The 23,631-nt window shown below is 46.3% G+C and overlaps 1 protein-coding gene across 2 annotated transcripts in view; it reads left to right on the top strand.

The window, feature by feature from the left end:
* The first annotated feature begins 4,548 nt into the window (after positions 1-4,548).
* Positions 4,549-23,631, top strand: part of EPSTI1 (epithelial stromal interaction 1) — a 198,141-nt gene continuing 179,058 nt past the window's right edge. For both annotated transcript variants that reach the window (XM_040425422.1, XM_040425421.1), the window contains exon 1: positions 4,549-4,833. In XM_040425422.1, the coding sequence (XP_040281356.1) occupies positions 4,670-4,833 (164 nt within the window). In that variant the 5' untranslated portion in view covers positions 4,549-4,669. The remainder of the gene's footprint in view (positions 4,834-23,631) is intronic.

The following is a 23,631-nucleotide window of genomic DNA, read 5'->3' as shown; positions in this document are numbered from 1 at the left end:
CATCGCGCCGCCTGCGCCGGCCTCTGATAGGCTGCCGGCCTATTGCCCCGTTGCCCCCCCCCCCCCCTGGATCCGCCAGTGCTGCAGAGCAGAGGCAGAACTCAGTTCACAGATTCCAGGGGAGGGGCACTTGCCCCCTCTCGGACGCCCATGAGCATCTATATCCTCCATAGCTGGCAGACCCAAGAGGGGATGAACAGCACTTGCAAGTGCAAGACAAATGATACATCATAATTCCTTTAAAGGGGTTGTCTCACTTCAGCAAATGGCATTCATCATGTAGAGAAAGTTAATACAAGGTAATTACAAATGTATTGTGATTGTCCATATTGCTTCCTTTGCTGGCTTGATTCGTTTTTGCATCACATTTTACACTGCTCGTATCCAGGGGTTATGATGACCACCCTGCAATCCAGCCCTGGTGGTCTTGCTTGCCCACTATAGGAAAAAGCGGCATCCTCTCTGGTGGCTGGGACTATGGGAGTGCACATAGGCTGGCGCTTTTTCTTATAGTGTTCAAGCACGACCACGAGGCTGGATTGCAGTGTGGGCGTAACCCCTGGAGATGAGCAGTGTATAATGTGATGGAAAAATTAATCATCAAATCAAAATTAAGCAAAGGAGGCAATATGGACAATCACAATACATTAATAAGTGCCTTGTATAACATTCTCTACCTGATTAATGCCATTTGCTGAAATGACACAACCCATTAAAAGGAATTATGATGTATCATATGTCTTGCGCTTCATTTTCCCATCACAATATATACTGCCTGCTTCCATGGTTACAGACCACCCTACAATCCATTAGTGGTCATGCTTGCACACTATAGGAAAAAGCGATGGCCTCTCTGGTGGCCAGGACTGTGGTAGCACACATAGACTAGTGTTTTTTGCCATAATGTGCAAGCGCGACCACCGCTGTTGGATTGCAGGGTGGTCATAATCATGGAAACGAGCAGTGTATTATGCAAGAGGCTGGATTGCAGTGTGGGCGTAACCCCTGGAGATGAGCAGTGTATAATGTGATGGAAAAATTAATCATGCCAGTAAAGGAAGCAATATGGACAATCACAATACATTAGGAAGGGCCTTGTGAGGATCGATACTCATCCATCAATATCTTTCTATTTGATGGATTGGCGAGCACAACATACCAGCATTTGGTCAGTAATCCATCAGTATTGCTAATGCCAAAAAAAATAGGAGTGGACACATGAACCGAATATTTGCATGTCTTCTGTGTTTTATACCCACCAAATCATAAGCCAATTCTGATGGGACCATACAGGCCTTAAAGCTGCTACACAGACAGGATCCATTGTGCGTCTCATTTTTCCTTACTTCTGACAGATCAGAAGTGTAAAAAAAAATTATGATGTCAGCCAGGCCGAAAGCCAAAATAGTGGACCAGTTATGAAGTGGGGAAGGGTGGGAACAGCATGAGAAATCCACAGAGTAGACCTATGACATAGTGGTGAGGTGGAAGCAGCATGAGGAGACCACAGAGTGGCCCAATGACAGGGTCTGGAGGTGGAAGCAGTATAAGCAGGGCACAAAGTGGCACAATGACACAGAGTGGCACAAGAGTCTGTAGGTGGCGGCAGCAGCAGCATTAGGAGAAGGCCACCAAGTGGAGGTGGCAGCAGCATGAGTAGGCCACAGAGTGGCACAAGGACAGAGTCTAGAGGTGGCAGAAGCATGTGTAGGCCACAGAGTGGCACAACGAAAGAGTCTGGAGGTGGCAGCAGCATAAGTAAGCCACAGAGTGGCACAACGACAGAGTCTGTAGGTGGCGGCAGCAGCAGCATTAGGAGAAGGCCACCTAGTGGAGGTAGCAGCAGCATGAGTAGGCCACAGAGTGGCACAATGACAGAGTCTGGAGGTGGCAGCAGCATGAGTAGGCCACAGGAGTTGCAGCAGCCAGTAGGCCAGTAGGCCATGGAGGTGGCAGCAGCAGCAGCATCAGGAGGAGGCCACAGAGTGGCACAATGACAGAGTCTAGAGGTGGCAGCAGTAGCAGCAGCATTAGGAGAAGACCACCGAGTGGAGGTGGCAGCAGCATGAGTAGACCACAGAGTGGCACAAGGACAGAGTCTAGAGGTGGCAGAAGCATGTGTAGGCCACAGAGTGGCACAACGAAAGAGTCTGGAGGTGGCAGCAGCATGAGTAGGCCACAGAGTGGCACAATGAAAGAGTCTGGAGGTGGCAGCAGCATGAGTAGGCCACAGGAGGTCGCAGCAGCCAGTAGGCCAGTAGGCCATGGAGGTGGCAGCAGCAATAGCATCAGGAGGAGGCCACAGAGTGGCACAATGACAGAGTCTAGAGGTGGCAGCAGTAGCAGCAGCATTAGGAGAAGGCCACCAAGTGGCACAATGACAGAGTCTGGAGGTGGCGGAAGTATGAGGAGGCCAGAGAGTGGCACAATGACAGAATCTGGAGGTGGCAGCAGCATGTGGAAGCCACAGAATGGCACAGCGACAGAGTCTGGAGGTGGCAGCAGCATGGGTAGGCCACAGAGTGGCAAAATGACCGAGTCTGGACGTGGCAGCAGCATGAGTAGGCCACAGTGTGGCACAGCGACAGAGTCTGGAGGTGGCAGCAGCATGAGTAGGCCATAGAGTGGCACAACGACAGAGTCTGGAGGTGGCAGCAGCATGAGTAGGCCATAGAGTGGCACAACGACAGAGTCTGGAGGTGGCAGCAGCATGAGTAGGCCACAAAGTGTTACATTTATCGAGTCTGATGGTGGCAGCAGCATGAGTAGGCCACAGAGTGGCACAACAACAGAATCTGGAGGTGGCAGCAGCATGAGTAGGCCACAGAGTGGCACAATGACAGAGTCTGGAAGTGGCAGCAGCAGCATCAGAGGGGGCCACAGAGTGGCGCAATGACAGAGTCTGGAGGTGGCAGCAGCATGTGGAAGCCACAGAGTGGCACAATGACCGAGTCTGGAGGTGGCAGCAGCATGAGTAGGCCACAGAGTGGCACAATGACCGAGTCTGGAGCTGGCAGCAGCATGTGTAGGCCACAGAGTGGCACAATGACCGAATCTGGAGGTGGCAGCAGCATGTGTAGGCCACAGAGTGGCACAACGCCAGAGTCTGGAGGTGGCAGCAGCATGAGTAGGCCACAGAGTGGCACAACAACAGAGTCTGGAGGTGGCGGCAGCATGAGTAGGCCACAGAGTGGCACAACACCAGAGTCTGGAGGTGGCAGCAGCATGAGTAGGCCACAGAGTGGCACAACAACAGAGTCTGGAGGTGGCAGCAGCATGAGTAGGCCACAGAGTGGCACAATGACCGAATCTGGAGGTGGCAGCAGCATGAGTAGGCCACAGAGTGGCACAACGCCAGAGTCTGGAGGTGGCAGCAGCATGAGTAGGCCACAGAGTGGCACAACAACAGAGTCGGGAGGTGGCAGCAGCATGAGTACGCCACAGAGTGGCACAATGACAGCAGCAGCATCAGGAGGAGACCACAGAGCGACACAATTACAGAGGCTGGAGGTGGCAGCAGAATCAGGAGGCCACAGAGTGGCACAATGACAGAGTGTGGAGGTGGCAGAAGCATGAGGAAGCCACAAAATGGCACAATGACAGAGTGTCGATCGACCAAGATACTTCTGGGGGAACCTGCCTGGCATGAACAGGCCTCTAGTAGCTTCAGACAATGAGAAGACAAAGTGTCAAGATAGCTTTGAGCCCGCAAGAGTCGCGAAGTTTATCAAGATACGTGACTAAAGATTTTACTGCATATAACCGCAGCGCTGACCACTGAATTAATTTTCTTTTTCGACTGACATACTTCAATAAAGATTTTACCACATATTACTACAGTGCTGAACGCTGAATAAGATTTGCTTTTCCACCAAAATACGTTACAAAAGATTTAACCACATATAATTACAGCGCTGAACGCTGAATCAAATTTGTTTTTCCACCGAAATAAGTCACAAAAGATTTTACCGTATATTACGGAGCATGGAGAAGGAGAGGATCTTCGGATTCCCCCCGCACTATACGGACGTCTCAGAAATGAACCGCTGCTTCCGACAGCAGCTCCTGGGAAGGAAATGGAGCGTCCTGGTCATCCGGCATCTATTCGCTCTGCTGAAGGATTATTTTGAAAGTGTGTAGAAGCCCCCACGCTGCAGATTTATCATGGAGACATCATGGAGATTTTACCGCATATAACTACAGCGCTGAATAAAATTTGTTTTTCGACCGCAATACGTCAATAAAGATTTTAACACATATAGGATAATAGGTGTGCCGTGGATTATCCAATCTATGGACTATGTACAAAACACACTCTTTACATTTTGTGCCTCACCTACTTCTTCATAGATTGTAAGCTGTTAGTAGCAGGGTGTTCAATTCTAGTTGAGCTTTTTATTAGTTTTGTTACTTTTACAATGTCTGATCCTGGGTTTACATGTACCCTCTTAATAGTAAAGTGCTTAAAGTGCTACGGAATTATGTTGGTGCTATATAAATAAGCAGATTACAAATTAACTTTTATTTTCTCCTTTGGAGAGTAGAAACTCCCTGAGGCTGAATGAGGAGAAAAGGGCAGTACATGGGTGGAGAGCCAGCTACAGCACTGATCTGCAATCACTACTTCCTTGTATAACTCTTTCAGACACAAATAAGAAAGCAGCACAGTATGTATGGACAAACTGTATCTGGCAGGGCCGGAAATCGGAGCAGAATTCAGAACAATTACCAGTCTCCAAGAAACGACAAAGATGGGGAACAGCAGAACCTAGACCCTGAACAGGGTGATGTAAAAGTACAGCCAGCTCCACCAGCTCCTCAAGAATCCCAAACGTAAGTTTTATCTCTTCTACTCTTACCTTACCTGCTCATGCTCACGACCATATGTAGTTTGTGGTCCGCAAAAAAAACGGATGACATCCATGTGCATTCTGTCTTTTGAAGAATGGAACAGCTGGCCCCTAATAGAACAGTACTATCCTTGTCTGTAATGCGGACAATGATAGGACAATAGGATTTTTTTTAATAGGATTTTTTGCGGAACAGACATACGGAAACGGAACTTCAGTTTTTTTTGCGGACCCATTGAAATGAATGGTTCATCATACGCTCTGGAAAAAAACGTAACGGACGCCAAAAGAAAATACGTTCGTGTGCATGAGCCCTAATGTTAATGGTGATCTTGAAAATTGACAAAAAATAAATAAAATAAAACATGAAGACAGAGACAGCCCCCAGAATTGTATTAAAATCCCACTTGTCGCCAGATTTTATTAGTAGCAATGGAGTCACATGAGAAAAAAACCAAAGCTGAGATTCTCTAAGAATTGTTCATGTCTTTTTAATTGAATTAAAATTACTTTTTTCGCTTCTTATAGTGCTTTGCAGTGTTGTAATATTCTGTAGGTCCTGAAGTCCGTCCCTTACTGTACTGCTTCACACTAGGTTTCATTTCTCTGACTCATTGTTTGTTTCACTTTCATTTCTTCTTTCTCACTGTCCTGTGAAATTAGAAAGGAATGATAAGTAAGTTCTATTCATTGAAAGGGTATCTATCACCACAACCCAAATGCTTTAACCCTTTAGAGAGACAGCCTATGAAAGCTGTAGAATATATATATATATATATATATATATATATATATATATATATAAAATCACACTAGCTAGCAGCTCTCTGATATTAGAATATGGATGTCTTGGGTGGTCTAGCTAATTGGGTGTCTGAAAAGGCCAAAACAAAGGGTAATGAATAAAAATTTATAAAAAGTTGGCACTCTCACTCACCCCGTAAAATGGTGACTTAGTACTATTTTTTAGTAATGATATAGTGACTGTTTTTATTTATTATATTATGTTTTTATGATCTCAATATACAAAATGGCAACTTATATGACACTTGCTACAAAATTATCATTATGGATGGACATGGATATTGAGTGTTAGACCAATTAAGTGCCTTCCATACTGCCTTTTTCTATATATATATATATATATATATATATTTGTCATTATACTGCTGCTTTCAGGTTTGCAATAGATGGTACCTCTGTAATTCCAGCAAACCTTTCTTGTTATTGGGGTGCAAGTGCTGTGTGATACAGCCATTAACAGGGTGTATTACTAGGAAATATTTCTACGTCTTATTAGCCATTTAAGTGGAAAAAAATAAGGGCTTATTTGCCGTTCAGCTGTGCAGTTATATGTTCTAAAGCCCTTTTAGACGTGTATTAGTGGAAACAAATAAGGGCTTATTAGCCGTTCAACGGTGCAGTTATATGTTCTAAAGCCTTTTTTGGGGTGTATTAGTGCAAAAATAGGGGCTTACTAGCCGTTGTGTGGTGAAGTGACAAAATTACAGGCTTTTTTTGGCGTGTATTAGTGGAAAACAAAAAGTATTATTTGCCATTCATCGGTGCAGTTATATGTTCTAAAGCCTTTTTTGGGGGTGTATTAGTGGGGAAAAAAAGGGCTTATTAGTAGTGTTGGGCGAGCATGCTCGGCCGAACACTAGTTCCGCTCGAGCATCGCGATGCTCGGCACATCGTGGTGTTCGTGCAAATACCGTGTGTGCTCGAGTGTGATGCTCGAATCTCCTCCCCACACGTTTGTTGGCTGCTACGCAGCCAATAACTGTGCAGGTAAGTACTGCCATTCACTGTAATGCCGTAGCCATGTTGGCTGCTGGCATTTCAGTGATTGGCTGGCCGGAACGCGTCAACGGGTGCTATATAGCACCCGATGACACGTGTTTGGCTCAGTATTAGACAGGGAGAGCTGGAGAGCAGAAGGGAGAGATAGTGTAGGGATTGAAATAGCAATATTTTAGTTTTTATACTTGTTATTGACCCAAAAGTCCTTTTAAGGACTATTGTGTGTGGCAGCAATATATATTTTTAGCGCAACCTGCGCTAAATTGCTAAAACTTGTTAGAGACCCAAAAGTCCTGTTAAGGACTATAGTTGTATCTGGCAGCAATATATATTTTTAGCGCAACCTGTGAGGTTTTACTCAACTTTGAGGAATCAACACAGATGGTGAGCGGCGATAACACTATAATCAGCGTAACTATCCCACTTCTGTGTCTACTCAAACGCTCGCTGCTCACAATTAAGGCGGACGCTTTGCATGTGGAAGAGGTGGAAATGGGGTAAGAAAGTACATAGGGTGATAGCCAGACCACCCTCAGTCTGTCTTCTCAGCGTGAATTGGATGATGAGGATGAGCAGGAGACGGTTGCCTCCACTACAGAGGGTAGTAGCCATGGAAGTTTTATTCCATCTGTTCAGCGTGGATGGGTAGAAGAGGAGGAAGAGAATGAGGAGATTGAGAGTCATCCTCCTGATGAGGACAGCGAAGTCTTGTCTGTTGGGACTCTGGCACACATGGCTGACTTTATGTTAGATGTAACAGGAGGAATAGTTTAAGTGGCACTACACACTGATTTCCTCTTTATAGTACTCCCATATGCGTGTGCTGGTGATCACTCGATTGGCAACAAGGGTGCATAGGTTCACAACCTGGCGGTGCTCCACTGTATGGACTGTTATAGAAAACAAAAGTGTGCGGCGTTGATGAAAAGCAAAAAGATTCAGTGGCACTCACCATTAGTTGTAGTTCTTCTCTATTATTGATTCCACAGCTGAGGTAAAATGTAAAAGAACACAGCAGGTGGACAACGTACTTGCAGTGCAAAGTAATTGCGGCTACGGCCATTTCGCGCGTACATCGCTTCATCAAGCCAGCATATCGGCAGCAAAAAGATGCCTGCTTACATACCTGTGCGCACACGGCTATGAAATAATCTGTCCTTTAGTGTATGGTACATCCTAAATGTTACTATAGGACAAGTCCCTCTGATGTCGCTTAGACTCTCGTCATTCTCTAACAAATCCCAGTTATCCTTTATGGTTTTCTTGATTTGGTCAGCTAGAGGACTAAACTTAAAGCAAAACACGCAAGGGTTTTTATTCTTCTGTGTTGTTATCTTTTTTTCAGCCTGTTCTATTTTCAATTACTTTTTAACCACCTCCGGACCGCCTAACGCAGGATTGCGTTCCGGAGGTGGCAGCGCTGCGCAGAGTCACGCATATACGCGTCATCTCGCGAGACGCGAGATTTCGCTCAAAGCCGGCCCGCGCATGCGCATCGCGGGCCGGCAAAATTAAAAGAAGTATTTCGTCACCAGCCTGCCAGCAACGATCATTGGCTGGCAGGCTGGCGATTTTCAAAAAATCCAATCCAAAGTCATATAACAGATCATATTAGTAAATATGATCTGTTATATGGCTTGTCTGCTCCTGTGCTGGTCCTTTTCGTCGGTTGGATCCAGCACAGGAGCAGACTGAACTGTGAGTACACCAACACTACACCTTAGCCCCAGATCACCCACCTGCACCCCAATTAACCCTTTGATCACCCCTTTGATCGCCCCTGTCAATCACTAGTGAAAGGAAAAAAAGTGATCAGTGTAAACTGTCACTTTTTTTTTTTCACTGGTATTGGCTGTTAGGTTTTAGGGATAGTTTAGGCCCCTTGGTTAGGTAGTTAGCGTCAGTTAGCGCCCACCCCACCGCACCGCAGTCACTTTTATTCGCTGTTTAGCGTATCGCTAATCAGCATTTGTACTTTTATAGTATCTGTAAGTGATCAAAACTGATCACGGTCAGATCTATAATAGTATTAGTGTCACCTTAGCTCGCCCTCCACCCAAAACGCAGTGTTTGCCCGATCAGGCCTGATCGGTCGCCCACACGTGCGTTCACCCACGCCCGCCCCACCGCAGTGACAAAAAATATATATTTTTTGATCACTGCACATTCATTTTGCACGCACTGCGGCGATAAAAAAATCAGTTTTGATATTTTTTATCAACCGCAGCAGCCTCCGGTACTTCGCTAGCCTCCCCTTTGTAAGACAGGTTTGCTTTTTTTCTTGGGTAGTCTCAGGGAATACCCCTAAATTTAGTAGTCCAAAATGTCAAACAGGGGGTATTCTTCTGAAGAGGCCTACAGGATTCTGACCCAGTCGGATGAGGAGTGGGAACCCTCATCTGACGAATCTAGCGGGTCAGAATATGAACCTGTGGAAAGCAGTGGCTCTCTGACCCAAAGTTCGGACGAGGAGGTGGAGGTCCCTGGCAGCACCAGGCGTACCCGGCCCCATGTCGCTAGACCACAGGTTACGCAGGATCCGCTTCAAGAGAAGCAGAGTGGGGCTGTCGCTGCCGGATCACGTGGTGAGGCATACACCAGCAGCGCAGCCCTTCCTGGACCTAGTACCAGCACTGCCGTACAACATGGTGAAGTAGCGAGCACCAGAAGGGCAGTTGAAGCTGGTACGGTGGCACGTGCAATAGTTACCCCGTCGCAGCCACCGCAAAGACGGGCCCGTAGAGCCCCTAGAGTCCCTGAGGTGCTGGCAAATCCTGATTGGCAGTCACCAACTTCAGCCGCACCAGTAGTTCCCCCTTTCACCGCCCAGTCTGGAGTTCGGGTTGAGACGGCTCAAATCGGTTCGGCCCTGGGATTTTTTGAGCTGTTCTTGACTGCGGAGCTCTTGGACTTAGTCGTGGCAGAGACCAACCAGTATGCCACACAATTTATAACCGCTAACCCGGGAAGCTATTATGCCCAGCCTTTCCGGTGGAAACCAGTCCAAGTTTCCGAACTTAAAATTTTTTTGGGCCTTCTCCTCAACATGGGCCTGACAAAAAAGCATGAATTGCGGTCATATTGGTCAACGCACCCAATTCATCACATGCCCATGTTCTCTGCTGCTATGTCCAGGACACGATTTGAGACCATCCTACGTTTTCTGCATTTTAGCGACAATACCACCTCCCGTCCCAAAGGCCACCCTGCTTTTGACCGGCTCCACAAAATTCGGCCCCTCATAGACCATTTCAACCTGAAATTTGCAGATTTGTATACCCCTGAGCAAAACATCTGCGTAGACGAGTCCCTAATACATTTTACCGGGCGCCTTGGCTTCAAACAATACATCCCAAGCAAGCGTGCCCGGTATGGGGTCAAATTGTATAAGCTCTGTGAAAGGGCCACAGGCTATACCCACAAATTTCGGATCTATGAGGGAAAAGATCAGACCCTGGAGCCGGTCGGTTGCCCTGACTACCTGGGGAGCAGTGGGAAGACAGTCTGGGACTTGGTGTCACCCTTATTCGGCAAGGGGTACCATCTTTATGTGGACAATTTCTACACAAGTGTGGCCCTCTTTAGGCATTTGTTTCTAGAACGGATTTGCGCCTGTGGCACCGCGCGAACTAGTCGCGTGGGCTTCCCCCAACGGCTTGTAACCACCCGTCTTGCAAGGGGGCAGAGGGCTGCCTTGTGTAACGAAGAACTGCTCGCGGTGAAATGGAGAGACAAGCGTGACGTTTACATGCTCTCCTCCATTCACGCAGACACGACAATCCAAATTGAGCGAGCAACCCGTGTCATTGAAAAGCCCCTCTGTGTCCACGACTATAATGCGCTCATGGGAGGGGTGGACTTCAATGACCAGATGTTGTCTCCGTATTTAGTTTCCCGCAGAACCAGACGCTGGTATAAGAAGGTGTCTGTATATTTAATTCAATTGGCGCTCTACAATAGTTTTGTTCTCTACAGTAAGGCTGGGAGAACAGGATCCTTCCTCAAATTCCAGGAAGAGATCATCGAGAACCTCCTTTACCCAGGAGGTTCCGTGGCCCCATCCACCAGTGTAGTTAGCCGTCTACACGAGCGACATTTCCCCAGTGTCGTTCCTGGTACCTCAACCCAACCGTCACCCCGAAAAAGATGTCGTGTCTGTAGCAGGAGTGGAATAAGGCGTGACACTCGCTATTTCTGTCCTGACTGTGCTGACCACCCTGCCCTATGCTATGGAGAGTGTTTCCGGAAGTACCACACACAGGTACACCTAGCATAGGGATCACATCTCACCAGGACAGGCACACAGGGCTATTAGGGCCCATTCACTCACAGCTGCTGCAAACCTCTCCTTTCACCTGGGATAAAGTGCATAACGTACTTCGCCACATCTTTGGGCGATTTGCGCTTTGCACATTGTCCCATGGGGAAGGAGAGGTTTGTTCTATAAAAGGTAAAAAAAACTAAACAAAAAAAAAAATACCGGTAAGTAAAAAAGTTAAATGTTCAGTTAAAAAAGTTTAAAAAAAGTTTCTATGTTCTGTTCAACAGTTAATAAAGTTATTGCTTTGCGGCCTGGTTTTTTCTTTTTTGTTTTGTTTTTTTTACCTTTCAGGTGGACCAACCGATCGACTAGCTGCAGCACTGATGTGCATTCGGACAGAAGCATTGCGCTGCTGTCAGATTACACGCAAGTCGGTGTATGCGGCGCTGCAAGACGAGATTTCTCCTCTGCAGTAAAAGATACGTTTGCCGAGGCATATGAGCTGAGGAGGTGGCGGTGTTCATATACTTTGGCAAACACTTTGTATATATAAAAAAAAAAATCCCGGCAATGATTTATTCATCCACATCGATTGATGTGAATGGAGAAATCTGGTTTGCCAGGGCATACGAGCTGAAGTGGGTATGGATGTTGGGCGGAGCTCCTATGTCCTGGCAGACGCCTTTCCCCTCCTTTTTCTTTTTTTGGCAGAGATTTTTTCATCCCCATTGATCGATGCGAATGAAGAAATCTGTGCCGTTCATTTTTTTCTTTCAGCCCAGAGGCTGAACGGAAAAAAAAAATCTCATTACCCGTATGCTCAATATAAGGAGAATAGCAGAAACTCCTAATGCTGGGCATACATGTAATGATTGCGGAGACCCTCAAATGCCAGGGCAGTACAAACACCCCACAAATAACACCATTTTGGAAAGAAGACACCCCAAGGTATTCGCTGAGGGGCATATTGAGTCCATGAAAGATTGAAATTTTTGTCCCAAGTTAGCGGAAAGGGAGACTTTGTGAGAACAAAATCAAAAAAATCTATTTCCGCTAACTTGTGCCAAAATTTTTTTTTTCAATGAACTCGCCATGCCCCTCATTGAATACCTTGGGTGTCTTCTTTCCAAAATGGGGTCACATGTGGGGTATTTATACTGCCCTGGCATTTTAGGGGCCCCAAAGCGTGAGAAGAAGTCTGGTATCGAAATGTCTAAAAATGCCCTCCTAAAAGGAATTTGGGCACCTTTGCCCACCTAGGCTGCAAAAAAGTGTCACACATGTGGTATCTCCGTATTCAGCAGAAGTTGGGGAATATGTTTTGGGGTGTCATTTTACATATACCCATGCTGGGTGAGATAAATATCTTGGTCAAATGCCAACTTTGTATAAAAAAAATGGGAAAAGTTGTCTTTTGCCAAGATATTTCTCTCACCCAGCATGGGTATATGTAAAATGACACCCCAAAACACATTCCCCACCTTCTCCTGAGTACGGAGATACCAGATGTGTGACACTTTTTTGCAGCCTAGGTGGGCAAAGGGGCCCACATTCCAAAGAGCACCTTTCGGATTTCACAGGTCATTTACCTACTTATCAGACATTAGGGCCCCTGGAAAATGCCAGGGCAGTATAACTACCCCACAAGTGACCCCATTTTGGAAAGAAGACACCCCAAGGTATTCCGTGAGGGGCATGGCAAGTTCCTAGAATTTTTTATTTTTTGTCACAAGTTAGTGGAAAATGATGATTTTTTTATTTTTTTATTTTTTTCATACAAAGTCTCATATTCCACTAACTTGTGACAAAAAATAAAAATTTCCATGAACTCACTATGCCCATCAGCGAATACCTTGGGGTCTCTTCTTTCCAAAATGGGGTCACTTGTGGGGTAGTTATACTGCCCTGGCATTCTAGGGGCCCAAATGTGTGGTAAGGAGTTTGAAATCAAATTCTGTAAAAAATGACCAGTGAAATCCGAAAGGTGCTCTTTGGAATATGGGCCCCTTTGCCCACCTAGGCTGCAAAAAAGTGTCACACATCTGGTATCTCCGTACTCAGGAGAAGGTGGGGAATGTGTTTTGGGGTGTCATTTTACATATACCCATGCTGGGTGAGAGAAATATCTTGGCAAAAGACAACTTTTCCCATTTTTTTATACAAAGTTGGCATTTGACCAAGATATTTATCTCACCCAGCATGGGTATATGTAAAAAGACACCCCAAAACACATTCCTCAACTTCTCCTGAGTACGGGGATACCAGATGTGTGACACTTTTTTGCAGCCTAGGTGGGCAAAGGGGCCCACATTCCAAAGAGCACCTTTTGGATTTCATAGGTCATTTTTTACTGAATTTGATTTCAAACTCCTTACCACACATTTGGGCCCCTAGAATGCCAGGGCAGTATAACTACCCCACAAGTGACCCCATTTTGGAAAGAAGAGACCCCAAGGTATTTCGTGATGGGCATAGTGAGTTCATAGAAGTTTTTATTTTTTGTCACAAGTTAGTGGAATATGAGACTTTGTAAGAAAAAATAAATAAAAAATCAGCATTTTCCGCTAACTTGTGACAAAAAATAAAAAGTTCTATGAACTCACTATGCCCATCAGCGAATACCTTAGGGTGTGTACTTTCCGAAATGGGGTCATTTGTGGGGTGTTTGTACTGTCTGGCCATTGTAGAACCTCAGGAAACATGACAGGTGCTCAGAAAGTCAGAGCTGCTTCAAAAAGCGGAAATTCACATTTTTGTACCATAGTTTGTAAACGCTATAACTTTTACCCAAACCATTTTTTTTTTTACCCAAACATTTTTTTTTTATCAAAGACATGTAGAACTATAAATTTAGAGCAAAATTTCTATATGGATCTCGTTTTTTTTGCAAAATTTTACAACTGAAAGTTGTAAAAAAATCGTTAAATTTCGATTAATAACAAAAAAAGTAAAAATGTCAGCAGCAATGAAATACCACCAAATGAAAGCTCTATTAGTGAGAAGAAAAGGAGGTAAAATTCATTTGGGTGGTAAGTTGCATGACCGAGCAATAAACGGTGAAAGTAGTGTAGGTCAGAAGTGTAAAAAGTGGCCTGGTCTTTCAGGGTGTTTAAGCACTGGGGGCTGAAGTGGTTAAAGTCTAGATGAGTGACTCTCATCATTGCATCATTCAATAGACTACTAGGGTACCCTCTGGATAATAAGCGATTTCTCAAATCCAGAGCCTGCTCCCTGTAATCTTCATCCCTTTTGTTGATGCGTCTCAACCTGACAAATTGTCCATAAGGGACTGCTTTTTTCACACTTAGCGGATGGTAACTGGAGTAATGTAACAACGAGTTGGTGGCTGCGGGTTTGCGATATCCCTCAGTCACCAACTCACCATCCCTAGCAGATATCTAAAAATTCTAAAAATTCAAGCTGCAGGCCTCCAAACTTATATGTAAACACCATGTTCATATCATTCGTCTGGTTGAGATGCTCAGCAAACTGTTTAAAGGTAGTTTCCGTGTCTGACCATAATATAAATATGTTGTCTACAAATCTGTGGTATGTTTGTATGTACGGGAGAAAAGGGTTAGTGACTGAATAGATATATTTGTCCTCGAACCTAGCGAGGTACAGATTTGCGAAAGTACATGTGACTGGCATACCCATTGCTGTACCAAATTTTTGCCTGTACCACGCATCCCCAAACATGAAGGCATTATGCTTAAGAATTAGGCTAAGGGCATCACTGATGAAATCCCTAAAAGCCTCACTTTTGTCTGTGTTACCCAGAACTTCTATAACAGCTTTTATGCCTTCATCCTGCGGGATGCACCAGCTTCGACGAGTCAACTGCGCATGCGCTGGCTCCCTGCGCACCACGCTGGCACTGGAAAAGGGAGCCGGTGCATGCACAGTTGAGTCGTCGAAGCCGGTGCCAGTAGTCCGCACGGGTGCAGACTACAGTGTCAACTGTGCCTGCGCGAGACTACGGCACTGAGAAGAAATTACGTCAGGGCAAGTGGAGTGGATAAATTAAGTGGTAGGCGGTGCTGGGCTCCGGATCGATAGGCGTGGCTGGGCTCCAACAGACAACCCCTTGGGCTCCTGACCAAGGTAATTTACATATCAATAAGATCGATTTTTAGAAGAATCTAACACACACAGAGCAGTAACAGTGGGATCATTTTAAACACAGCAAGGAGACTCATGGGCACATATAAATATCGCTATAGCGTTAATCCTGGTGACAGAATCCCTTTAACATCTATGTTTTTATGTGCCCAAGGGTAAACCCGGGCTTTGATTCCCTCTAGCACCTTACGTTGAAAGATGTCTATACTATTGCCGACGGGCAAGGGGGGATTAAACGTGGATCCCACGCCCCCTCTAAACTCTTCCTGTGAAACCCCCCATGGTGGAGTACTCAAAGTGGATTCAGTCATCCATTCCAAGCAGGATATTTCCATAGGGTTAAAGTCGGCAGTCATGTTGAACCCCAATGGTCCTATGGCCGCCGGCTTCTCACCCTCACCCTTCTCCCGTATACTGCATGGTACCTTACTAAACAACCTTTTAAGGTTTAACTTCCTCACGGATTTAAACAAATCAATTTCAAACTGCTCCACCAGGCTGTAATTAAGGCCTCGGTTTAGGACCTTCTCGCAGCCTGGTGGTAGCTCGGAGCCGGTCAGATTGATAACCAAGTTATATGAGGTGGTGTCCTCATTAATTATTGTCTCCAAGAGACTTGTTTCCGTTTGTAGCCTTTTTTAATATTTGTTTTGCCTTTTGTGTCGGCCCCTTCTGATTTCCCTTCTAAAGGGTATTTTCCCCGATTGAGGCCAGTGCCACTGGACATGCCCTGGGATTGTGGATCGTCTGAGGCACTGGAGTCGGAATCAGTTGTCCAATAGTCATTTTTTTTCCGGCGCTGACGTGTACGTTGCCTTGCTTGTTTCTTCTGGTTCTAGTTAAAGACCTTCCCTGTGTCAAAGTCCTATTTGTCTCTAAGGAATTTGTCTCTCTTTTTCTCTTTTATGTCTCCTTGGATCACTATAAATTTTTTATCAAGGCGTTTAGTGTACACTTGCAGTTGATTTTCTGTTAACCGGGTCTGTAACACTTTCTTTGCTTTCCTTGGTATTCGGGGGTCTACAACATACGGTGGACACCCTGATTACCTGTAGAAGTAGATTCATAGTCTACCTCATACTGTGCATAAAAAACTATAAGAAGTCTTAATGAGAGAATAAAAGAACACCTTGCCTCTCTCAACTCTGAAAATGACTGTCCGCGCCTCATACATCATGTAAAGCACGATCACGGAGGAAGAAGTGAAGTACTCAGGTTTGCAGGTATCGAGATCATCAAGGACCCACCCATGGGCGGAAACAGGCATCGAGAGCTACTTAGAAGAGAAAGCAGGTGGATACTGCGCACCGATGCCATGGGTCCCTTGGGATTGAATGAGAAAATAGACATGGGAGTGTTCTTGTAGGAATGTTTTTGTTTGTGTTTCTTTGTATGTTTTTTTGTTTTAAGTAAATGCAGACAGTCTCTGTATGGTAAGCACACCTTTGACCCCAGTATGACCTCACAGATAAGCGCCGTATCTGAGCGCCGCCCAGTGATGTCAGACAAGGGGTTGTGCGCACAGGTATGTAAGCAGGCATCTTTTTCCCGCTGATATGCTGGCCTGACGAAGCGCCGTTTGTCGCCACAATTCCTTTGCACTGCAAGTACGTTGTCCACCTGCTGCCGTCTGTGTTCTGTTAGATTCTACCTCAGCTGTGGAATCAATAATAAAGACGAAATACAACTAATGGTGAGTGCCACTGAATCTTTTTGCTTTTCCTCAAAGCCGCTGACTTTATGTTAGGCTGCCTTTCCCGTGACCCTCGTGTTCTACGCATCTTGGCCAACACCGATTACTGGTTGTTCACCCTTCTCGACCCCTGCTACAAAGAAAACTTCTCATCTCTCATTCCTGTGGTAGAGAGGACGAGAAAAATGGTGCAATACCACAAGGTCCTTGTGGAACGAGTACGTTGTTCCTTGGCCAATCGAGGAGGGGAGACGAGGGGAACACATAGCAGTTCCAACAGAAGCAGGGCAACACTTTCCAAGGCCTGGGACAGTTTTATGACACCCCGCCAGCACCCTAAACCTGATGCGCGGCCTAGTGTCACAAGGAAGGAAACATTTTGGAAGATGGTGAAGGAGTACGTAGCAGACCGTGTCAGCGTCCTCAGTGATCTCTGTGTGCTTTACAACTATTGGGTGTCCAAGCTGGACACGTGGCACGAACTTGCGCTCTACGCCTTGGAGGTGCTGGCCTGCCCCGCCATCAGCGTTTTGTCAGAGCGTGTATTTACTGTTGCTGGGGGCATAATAACTGATAAGCGCATCTGCCTGTCAACTGAAAATTTGGACCAGTTGACTCTTATAAAAATGAACAATGACTGGATTGCCCCTGACTTCTCTACTCCACCAGAGGAAAGCGGCTGAACATAAAGGCACTCTAAATGTGGCTTTTATGGGGTATTGAATGCACTGTATTCCCATGTACCCCTTCCACCACTAAAAAGGGTATATGGTTCAATCTCCCTTTTATCGTTGTCCTCCTCCTCCATCATATCAACATGCTTATTAGGCTGCCCTCGCTCCTAATGTTTTAGAGGGTTAGCTCAGCAGCGGGCCCTCAACCAGCAGGCCCTCACCCATAATGTTTTTGAGGGTCACCAGCAGGCCCTCAACCATAATGTTTTAGAGGGTTCAGCTCAGCAGCCTTCCCTCACCCCTAAATTTTTAGAGGGTCAGCTCGGCAGCAGGCCCTCGCCCACAAAATTATTTAGATGGTCAGCTCGGCAGCAGGCCCTCGCCAACAAAATTGTTTAGATGGTCAGCTCGGCAGCAGGCTCTCACCAACAAAATTATTTAGATGGTCAGCTCGACAGCAGGCCCTCGCACACAAAATGTTTTAGATGGTCAGCTCGGCAGCAGGCCCTTGCCTACTAAATTTTTTAGATGGTCAGCTCGGGAGCAGGCCCTAACCCACAAATTTTTTTAAATGGTCAGTTCGGCAGCAGGCCCTCGCCCACAATTTTTTTTAGATGGTCAGCTCGACAGCAGGCCCTCACCCACAAAATCTTTTAGATGGTCATCTCGGCAGCAGGCCCTCACTTACAACATTTTTTAGATGGTCAGCTCGGCAGCAGGCCCTCGCCAACAAAATTTTTAGATGGTGAGCTCGGCAGCAGGCCCTCGCCCACAACATTTTTTAGATGGTCAGCTCGGCAGCAGGCCCTCACCCACAAAATTTTTAGATGGTGAGCTCGGCAGCAGGCCCTCGCCCACAACATTTTTTAGATGGTCAGCTAGGCAGCAGGCCCTCACCCACAACATTTTTTAGATGGTCAGCTCGGCAGCAGGCCCTCACCCACAATAAAGGGTGTATTGGAGTGCCGATTCCTTGTAATTTATGGCAGCACTTTATATACATTATTGGCATTGCCATAATGAGTGTAGGAGTCCCACTACCTTAACAATTGTACCAAAATGTGAAAAAGGCCCTCCTTTATGTGATATACAGGTTGTATCGGAGTGCCTCTTTCTTGTAATTTTTGGCAGCACTTGCACTTTATATACAAGTAAATATACAGGAAATAATGTTTCCTAACAATTTTTCCTCTAAAATCAATTTTATCTTCGGTTTGGTGCATATTATTATCAGTCTGTAAAAGTCGCATACTATTCAAACAACATCGTTCCCAGCAGCGACCTGGGAGTCCAAGATGCATCCAGACATCCTCCCCATGCTGTTTCCGAACCATTTCAGTGGTGTTTCCAGTAATTTCTGACCTTTTACTATGAACCAGACACCCTCCCCTCTTCAGAGCAGGGGGTGCCTGGTTTATTGCTCGTGTACTCCCATTGACTTTCATTGTGCTCTACCGAGCACCCGAGCATCCCAAGGTGTTCTACTCGACCACCCAAGCACTTTGGTGCTCGACCAACACTACTTATTAGCCGTTGTGTGGTGAAGTGATAAAATTACAGCCTTTTTTGGTGTGTATTAGTGAAAACCAAAAAGTATTATTTGCCGTTCAACAGTGCAGTTATATGTTCTAAAGCCTATTTTGGCGTGTATTAGTGGAAAGAAAAGGGCTTATTAGCCATTGTGTGGTGAAGTGAGAAAATTACAGCCTTTTTTGGCGTGTATTAGTGGAAAACAAAAAGTATTATTTGCTGTTCAGTGGTGCAGTTATATGTTCTAAAGCCTTTTTTGGTGTGTATAAGTGGAAAAAATAAAAGCTAATTTGCCATTCAGCAATGCAGTTATATGTTCTAAAGACTTTTTTGGCATGTATTAGTGGAAAAAAGGGCTTATTTGCCATTCAGCGGTGCAGTTATATATTCTAAAGCCTTTTTTGGGGGTGTATTAGTGGAAAGAAAAAAGGGCTTATTAGCCCTTGTGTGGTGAAGTGAGAAAATTACAGCCTTTTTTGGCGTGTATTAGTGGAAAACAAAAAGTATTATTTGTTGTTTAGTGGTGCAGTTATATGTTCTAAAGCCTTTTTTGGGGTGTATTAGTGGTAAAAAGGGCTTATTAGCCATTGTGTGGTGAAGTGAGAAAATTACAGCATTTTTTGGCATGTATTAGTAGAAAACAAAAAGTATTACCGTATTTTTCGCTTTATAAGACGCACCTGATTATAAGACGCACCTAGGTTTTTGAGGAGGAAAATAAGAAAAAAAATAATGAATTGGCACTATGAATGTAGCGTGCGATCCCAAGTTCGGGTTCGTAATGAACTTTACAGTTTTTTCCACCCGAACATTTACGTAAAAGTTTGGGTTCGGTGTTCGGCGATTTCTACGGCGCTTCTTGAATGGCTGTAAAGCAGCAAATCAACAAGCATCATACTACTTGCCCCAAGAGGCCATCACAGCCATGCCTACTATTGGCATGGCTGTGATTGGCCAAGTGCACCATGTGACCCAGCCTCCTTAAAAGCTGGAGTCACGTAGCGCTGCACGTCACTCTGCTCTTCACTAGTGTAGGGATAGGTGGCTGCTGCTGTGAGGGAGAGATTAGGCAGGGAGAAATACAACGAAGTCCTGAAATTCTACACATCTACAGCTGAGAATCATCGATCTTTTGTGGGTGCAGAGCACACAGGTTTTGTGCCTGCCCTGAGCGTTTTTTTCAGACACTTTTTTCAGTGGTCATCGGCGGCCATTTTACCGCAATTGCAGTGCACCAGCACAGCATTGCATGATCTGACACTTGTCTTCAGGCCATACCGCTCTGACCCAATCTGTGTGTAACAGAACCAATTTTGAAGTAGCTGAATTAAAGCTATTTTGCTGGGAATCTGTCATTTTAACCAGCCCATATACACCGCTGTGACACTATCTGTGTGTGACCGAACCTATTTAGAAGTAGCTGAAATAAATCTATTTTGCTGGGAATCTGTCATATTAACCAGCCCATATACACCGCTGTGACACTATCTGTGTGTGACCGTACCCATTTAGAAGTAGCTAAACTAAAGCTATTTTGCTGAGAATCTGTCATATTAACCAGCCCATATACACCGCTGTGACACTATCTGTGTGTGACCGAACCCATTTAGAAGTAGCTGAACTAAAGCTATTTTGCTGGGTATCTGTCATAGTAACCAGCCCATATACACCGCTGTGACACTATCTGTGTGTGACCGAACCTATTTAGAAGTAGCTGAAATAAATCTATTTTTCTGGAAATCTGTCATAATTACCAGCCCATATACACCGCTGTGACACTATCTGTGTGTGACTGTACCCATTTAGAAGTAGCGGAACTAAAGCTATTTTGCTTAGAATCTGTCATATTAACCAGCCCATATACACCGCTGTGACACTATCTGTGTGTGACCGAACCTATTTAGAAGTAGCTGAAATAAATCTATTTTGCTGGGAATCTGTCATATTAACCAGCCCATATACACCGCTGTGACACTATCTGTGTGTGACCGAACCCATTTAGAAGTAGCTGAACCAAAGCTATTTTGCTGAGAATCTGTCATATTAACCAGCCCATATACACCGCTGTGACACTATCTGTGTGTGACCGAACCCATTTAGAAGTAGCTGAAATAAATCTATTTTGCTGGGAATCTGTCATATTAACCAGCCCATATATACCGTTCCCTTTATTTTTTATTTCTTGCTTGGCGGAACGCTAACCATGAGGAAAAATTCTAAAAAGGGAAGCGGTCATGGTCGTGGTGGGGGTGTTGGTGGAGCCACTGCTGCAGTGAGAGGAGGTGGCCGTTCGGGCCCAGCTACCCGTCCTAGTGAACCAACTACTTTGGGTCCCAGTAGGCGCCAGAATTTCCAGAGATATTTGGTCGGGCCTAATGCCGTTCTAAGGATGGTAAGGCCTGAGCAAGTACAGGCGATAGTCGATTGGGTGGCCGACAGTGGATCCAGCACGTTCACATTATCTCCCACCCAGTCTTCTGCAGAAAGCGCACAGGTGGTGCCTGAAACCCATGCCCATCAGTCTGTCACATCACCCCCGTGCATATCAGGGAACCTGTCTGAGCCTCAAGTCATGCAGCAGTCTCTTATGCTGTTTGAAGACTCTGCTGGCAGGGCTTCCCAAGGGCATCCACCTAGCCCTTCCCCAGGGGTGGAAGACATAGAATGCACTGACACACAACCACTTATGTTTCCTGATGAGGACATGGGAATACCACCTCAGCACGTCTCTGATGATGACGAAACACAGGTGCCAACTGCTGCGTCTTTCTGCAGTTTGCAGACCGAAAAGGAGGTCAGGGAGGAAGACTGGGTGGAAGACGATGCAGGGGACGATGAGGTCCTAGACCCCAAATGGAATGAAGGTCGTGCCATTGACTTTCAGAGTTCGGAGGAAGAGGCAGTGGTGAGACCTAGCTAACAGCATAGCAAAAGAGGGAGCAGGGTGCAAAAGCAGAGCAGCCGTCGCCAAAATAGTTAGCCTGCTACTATCCACCGCCACCAGGGACCGAGCACACCAAAGGCAGCTTCAAGGAGTTCCCTGGCATGGCACTTCTTCACACAATGTGCTTACGACAAGACCCGAGTGGTTTGCACGCTGTGCCATGAGAGCCTGAAGCGAGGCATTAACGTTCTGAACCTTAGCACAACCTGCATTACCAGGCATCTTCATGTCAGACACGTGCTGCAGTGGAGTAAGCACCTTCAAAACCAAGAAAGGGCTCAGGCCCCTGCTGCTCCCTCTTCTGCTGCTGCTGCCTCGGCCTCTTAGAAACATAGAAACATAGAATGTGTCGGCAGATAAGAACCATTTGGCCCATCTAGTCTGCCCAATATACTGAGTACTATGGATAGCCCCTGGCCCTATCTTATATGAAGGATGGCCTTATGCCTATCCCATGCATGCTTAAACTCCTTCACTGTATTTGCAGCTACCACTTCTGCAGGAAGGCTATTCCATGCATCCACTACTCTCTCAGTAAAGTAATACTTCCTGGTATTACTTTACTCTTCCTCCGCCTCTGGAGGAACGCTGGCACCTGCCACCCAGAAAACAGAGGATGTGCCACCAACACCACCACCTCCGTCACCAAGCATCTCCACCATGTCACACGGAAGCGTTCAGCTCTCCATCTCCCAAACCTTGGAGAGAAAGCGTTAATTCCCACCTAGCCACCCTCGATCTCTGGCTCTGAATGCCAGCATTTCTAAACTACTGGCCTTTGAAATGCTGTCATTCAGGCTGGTGCAGACGGACAGCTTCAAACAGCTCATGTCGCTTGCTGTCCCACAGTACGTTGTTCCCAGCCGCCACTACTTCTCCAGGAGAGCCGTGCCTTCCCTGCACAACCAAGTATCCGATAAAATCAAATGTGCACTGCGCAACGCCATCTTTGGCAAGGTCCACCTAACCACAGATACGTGGACCAGTAAGCACGGCCAGGGACGCTATATCTCCCTAACTGCACACTGGGTAAATGTAGTGGCGGCTGGGCCTCAGGCGGAGAGCTGTTTGGAGCACGTCCTGCCGCCGCCAAGGATCGCAGAGCATCATTCTTTGCCTCCTGTTGCCTCCTTCTCCTACTCGGCTTCCTCCTCCTCTTCTACCACCTCCTCATCCAGTCAGCGACAGACCTTCACCACCAACTTCAGCACAGCCAGGGGTAAACGTCAGCAGGCCGTTCTGAAACTGATGTATTTGGGGGACAGGCCCCACACTGCGCAGGAGTTGTGGCGGGGTATAGAACAACAGACCGACGAGTGGTTGCTAGTGAGCCTCAAGCCCGGCCTGGTGGTGTGCGATAATGGGCGAAATCTCGTTGCAGCTCTGGGACTAGCCTGTTTGATGCACATCCCTTGCCTGGCGCATGTGCTGAATTTTGTGATGCAGAAATTCATTCACAACTACCCCGAGATGTCTGAGCTGCTGCATAAAGTGCGGGCCGTCTGTGCGCGCTTCCGGCGTTCTCATCCTGCCGCCGTTCGCCTGTCTGTGCTACAACGTAACTTCGGTCTTCCCGCTCACCGCCTCATATGCGACGTGCCCACCAGGTGGAACTCCACCTTGCATATGCTGGAGAGACTGTGCGAGCAGCAGCAGGCCATAGTGGAGTTTCAGCTGCAGCACACACAGGTGAGTCGCACTGAGGAACAGCACCACTTCACCACCAATGACTGGGCCTCCATTCGAGACCTGTG

The sequence above is a fragment of the Bufo bufo genome, chromosome 3 (genome assembly GCF_905171765.1).
Source record: "Bufo bufo chromosome 3, aBufBuf1.1, whole genome shotgun sequence".
NCBI classification, from domain to species: domain Eukaryota; kingdom Metazoa; phylum Chordata; class Amphibia; order Anura; family Bufonidae; genus Bufo; species Bufo bufo.
Note: the sequence above shows the minus strand (reverse complement) of the source record. Positions and strands in the feature narration are given on the sequence as shown.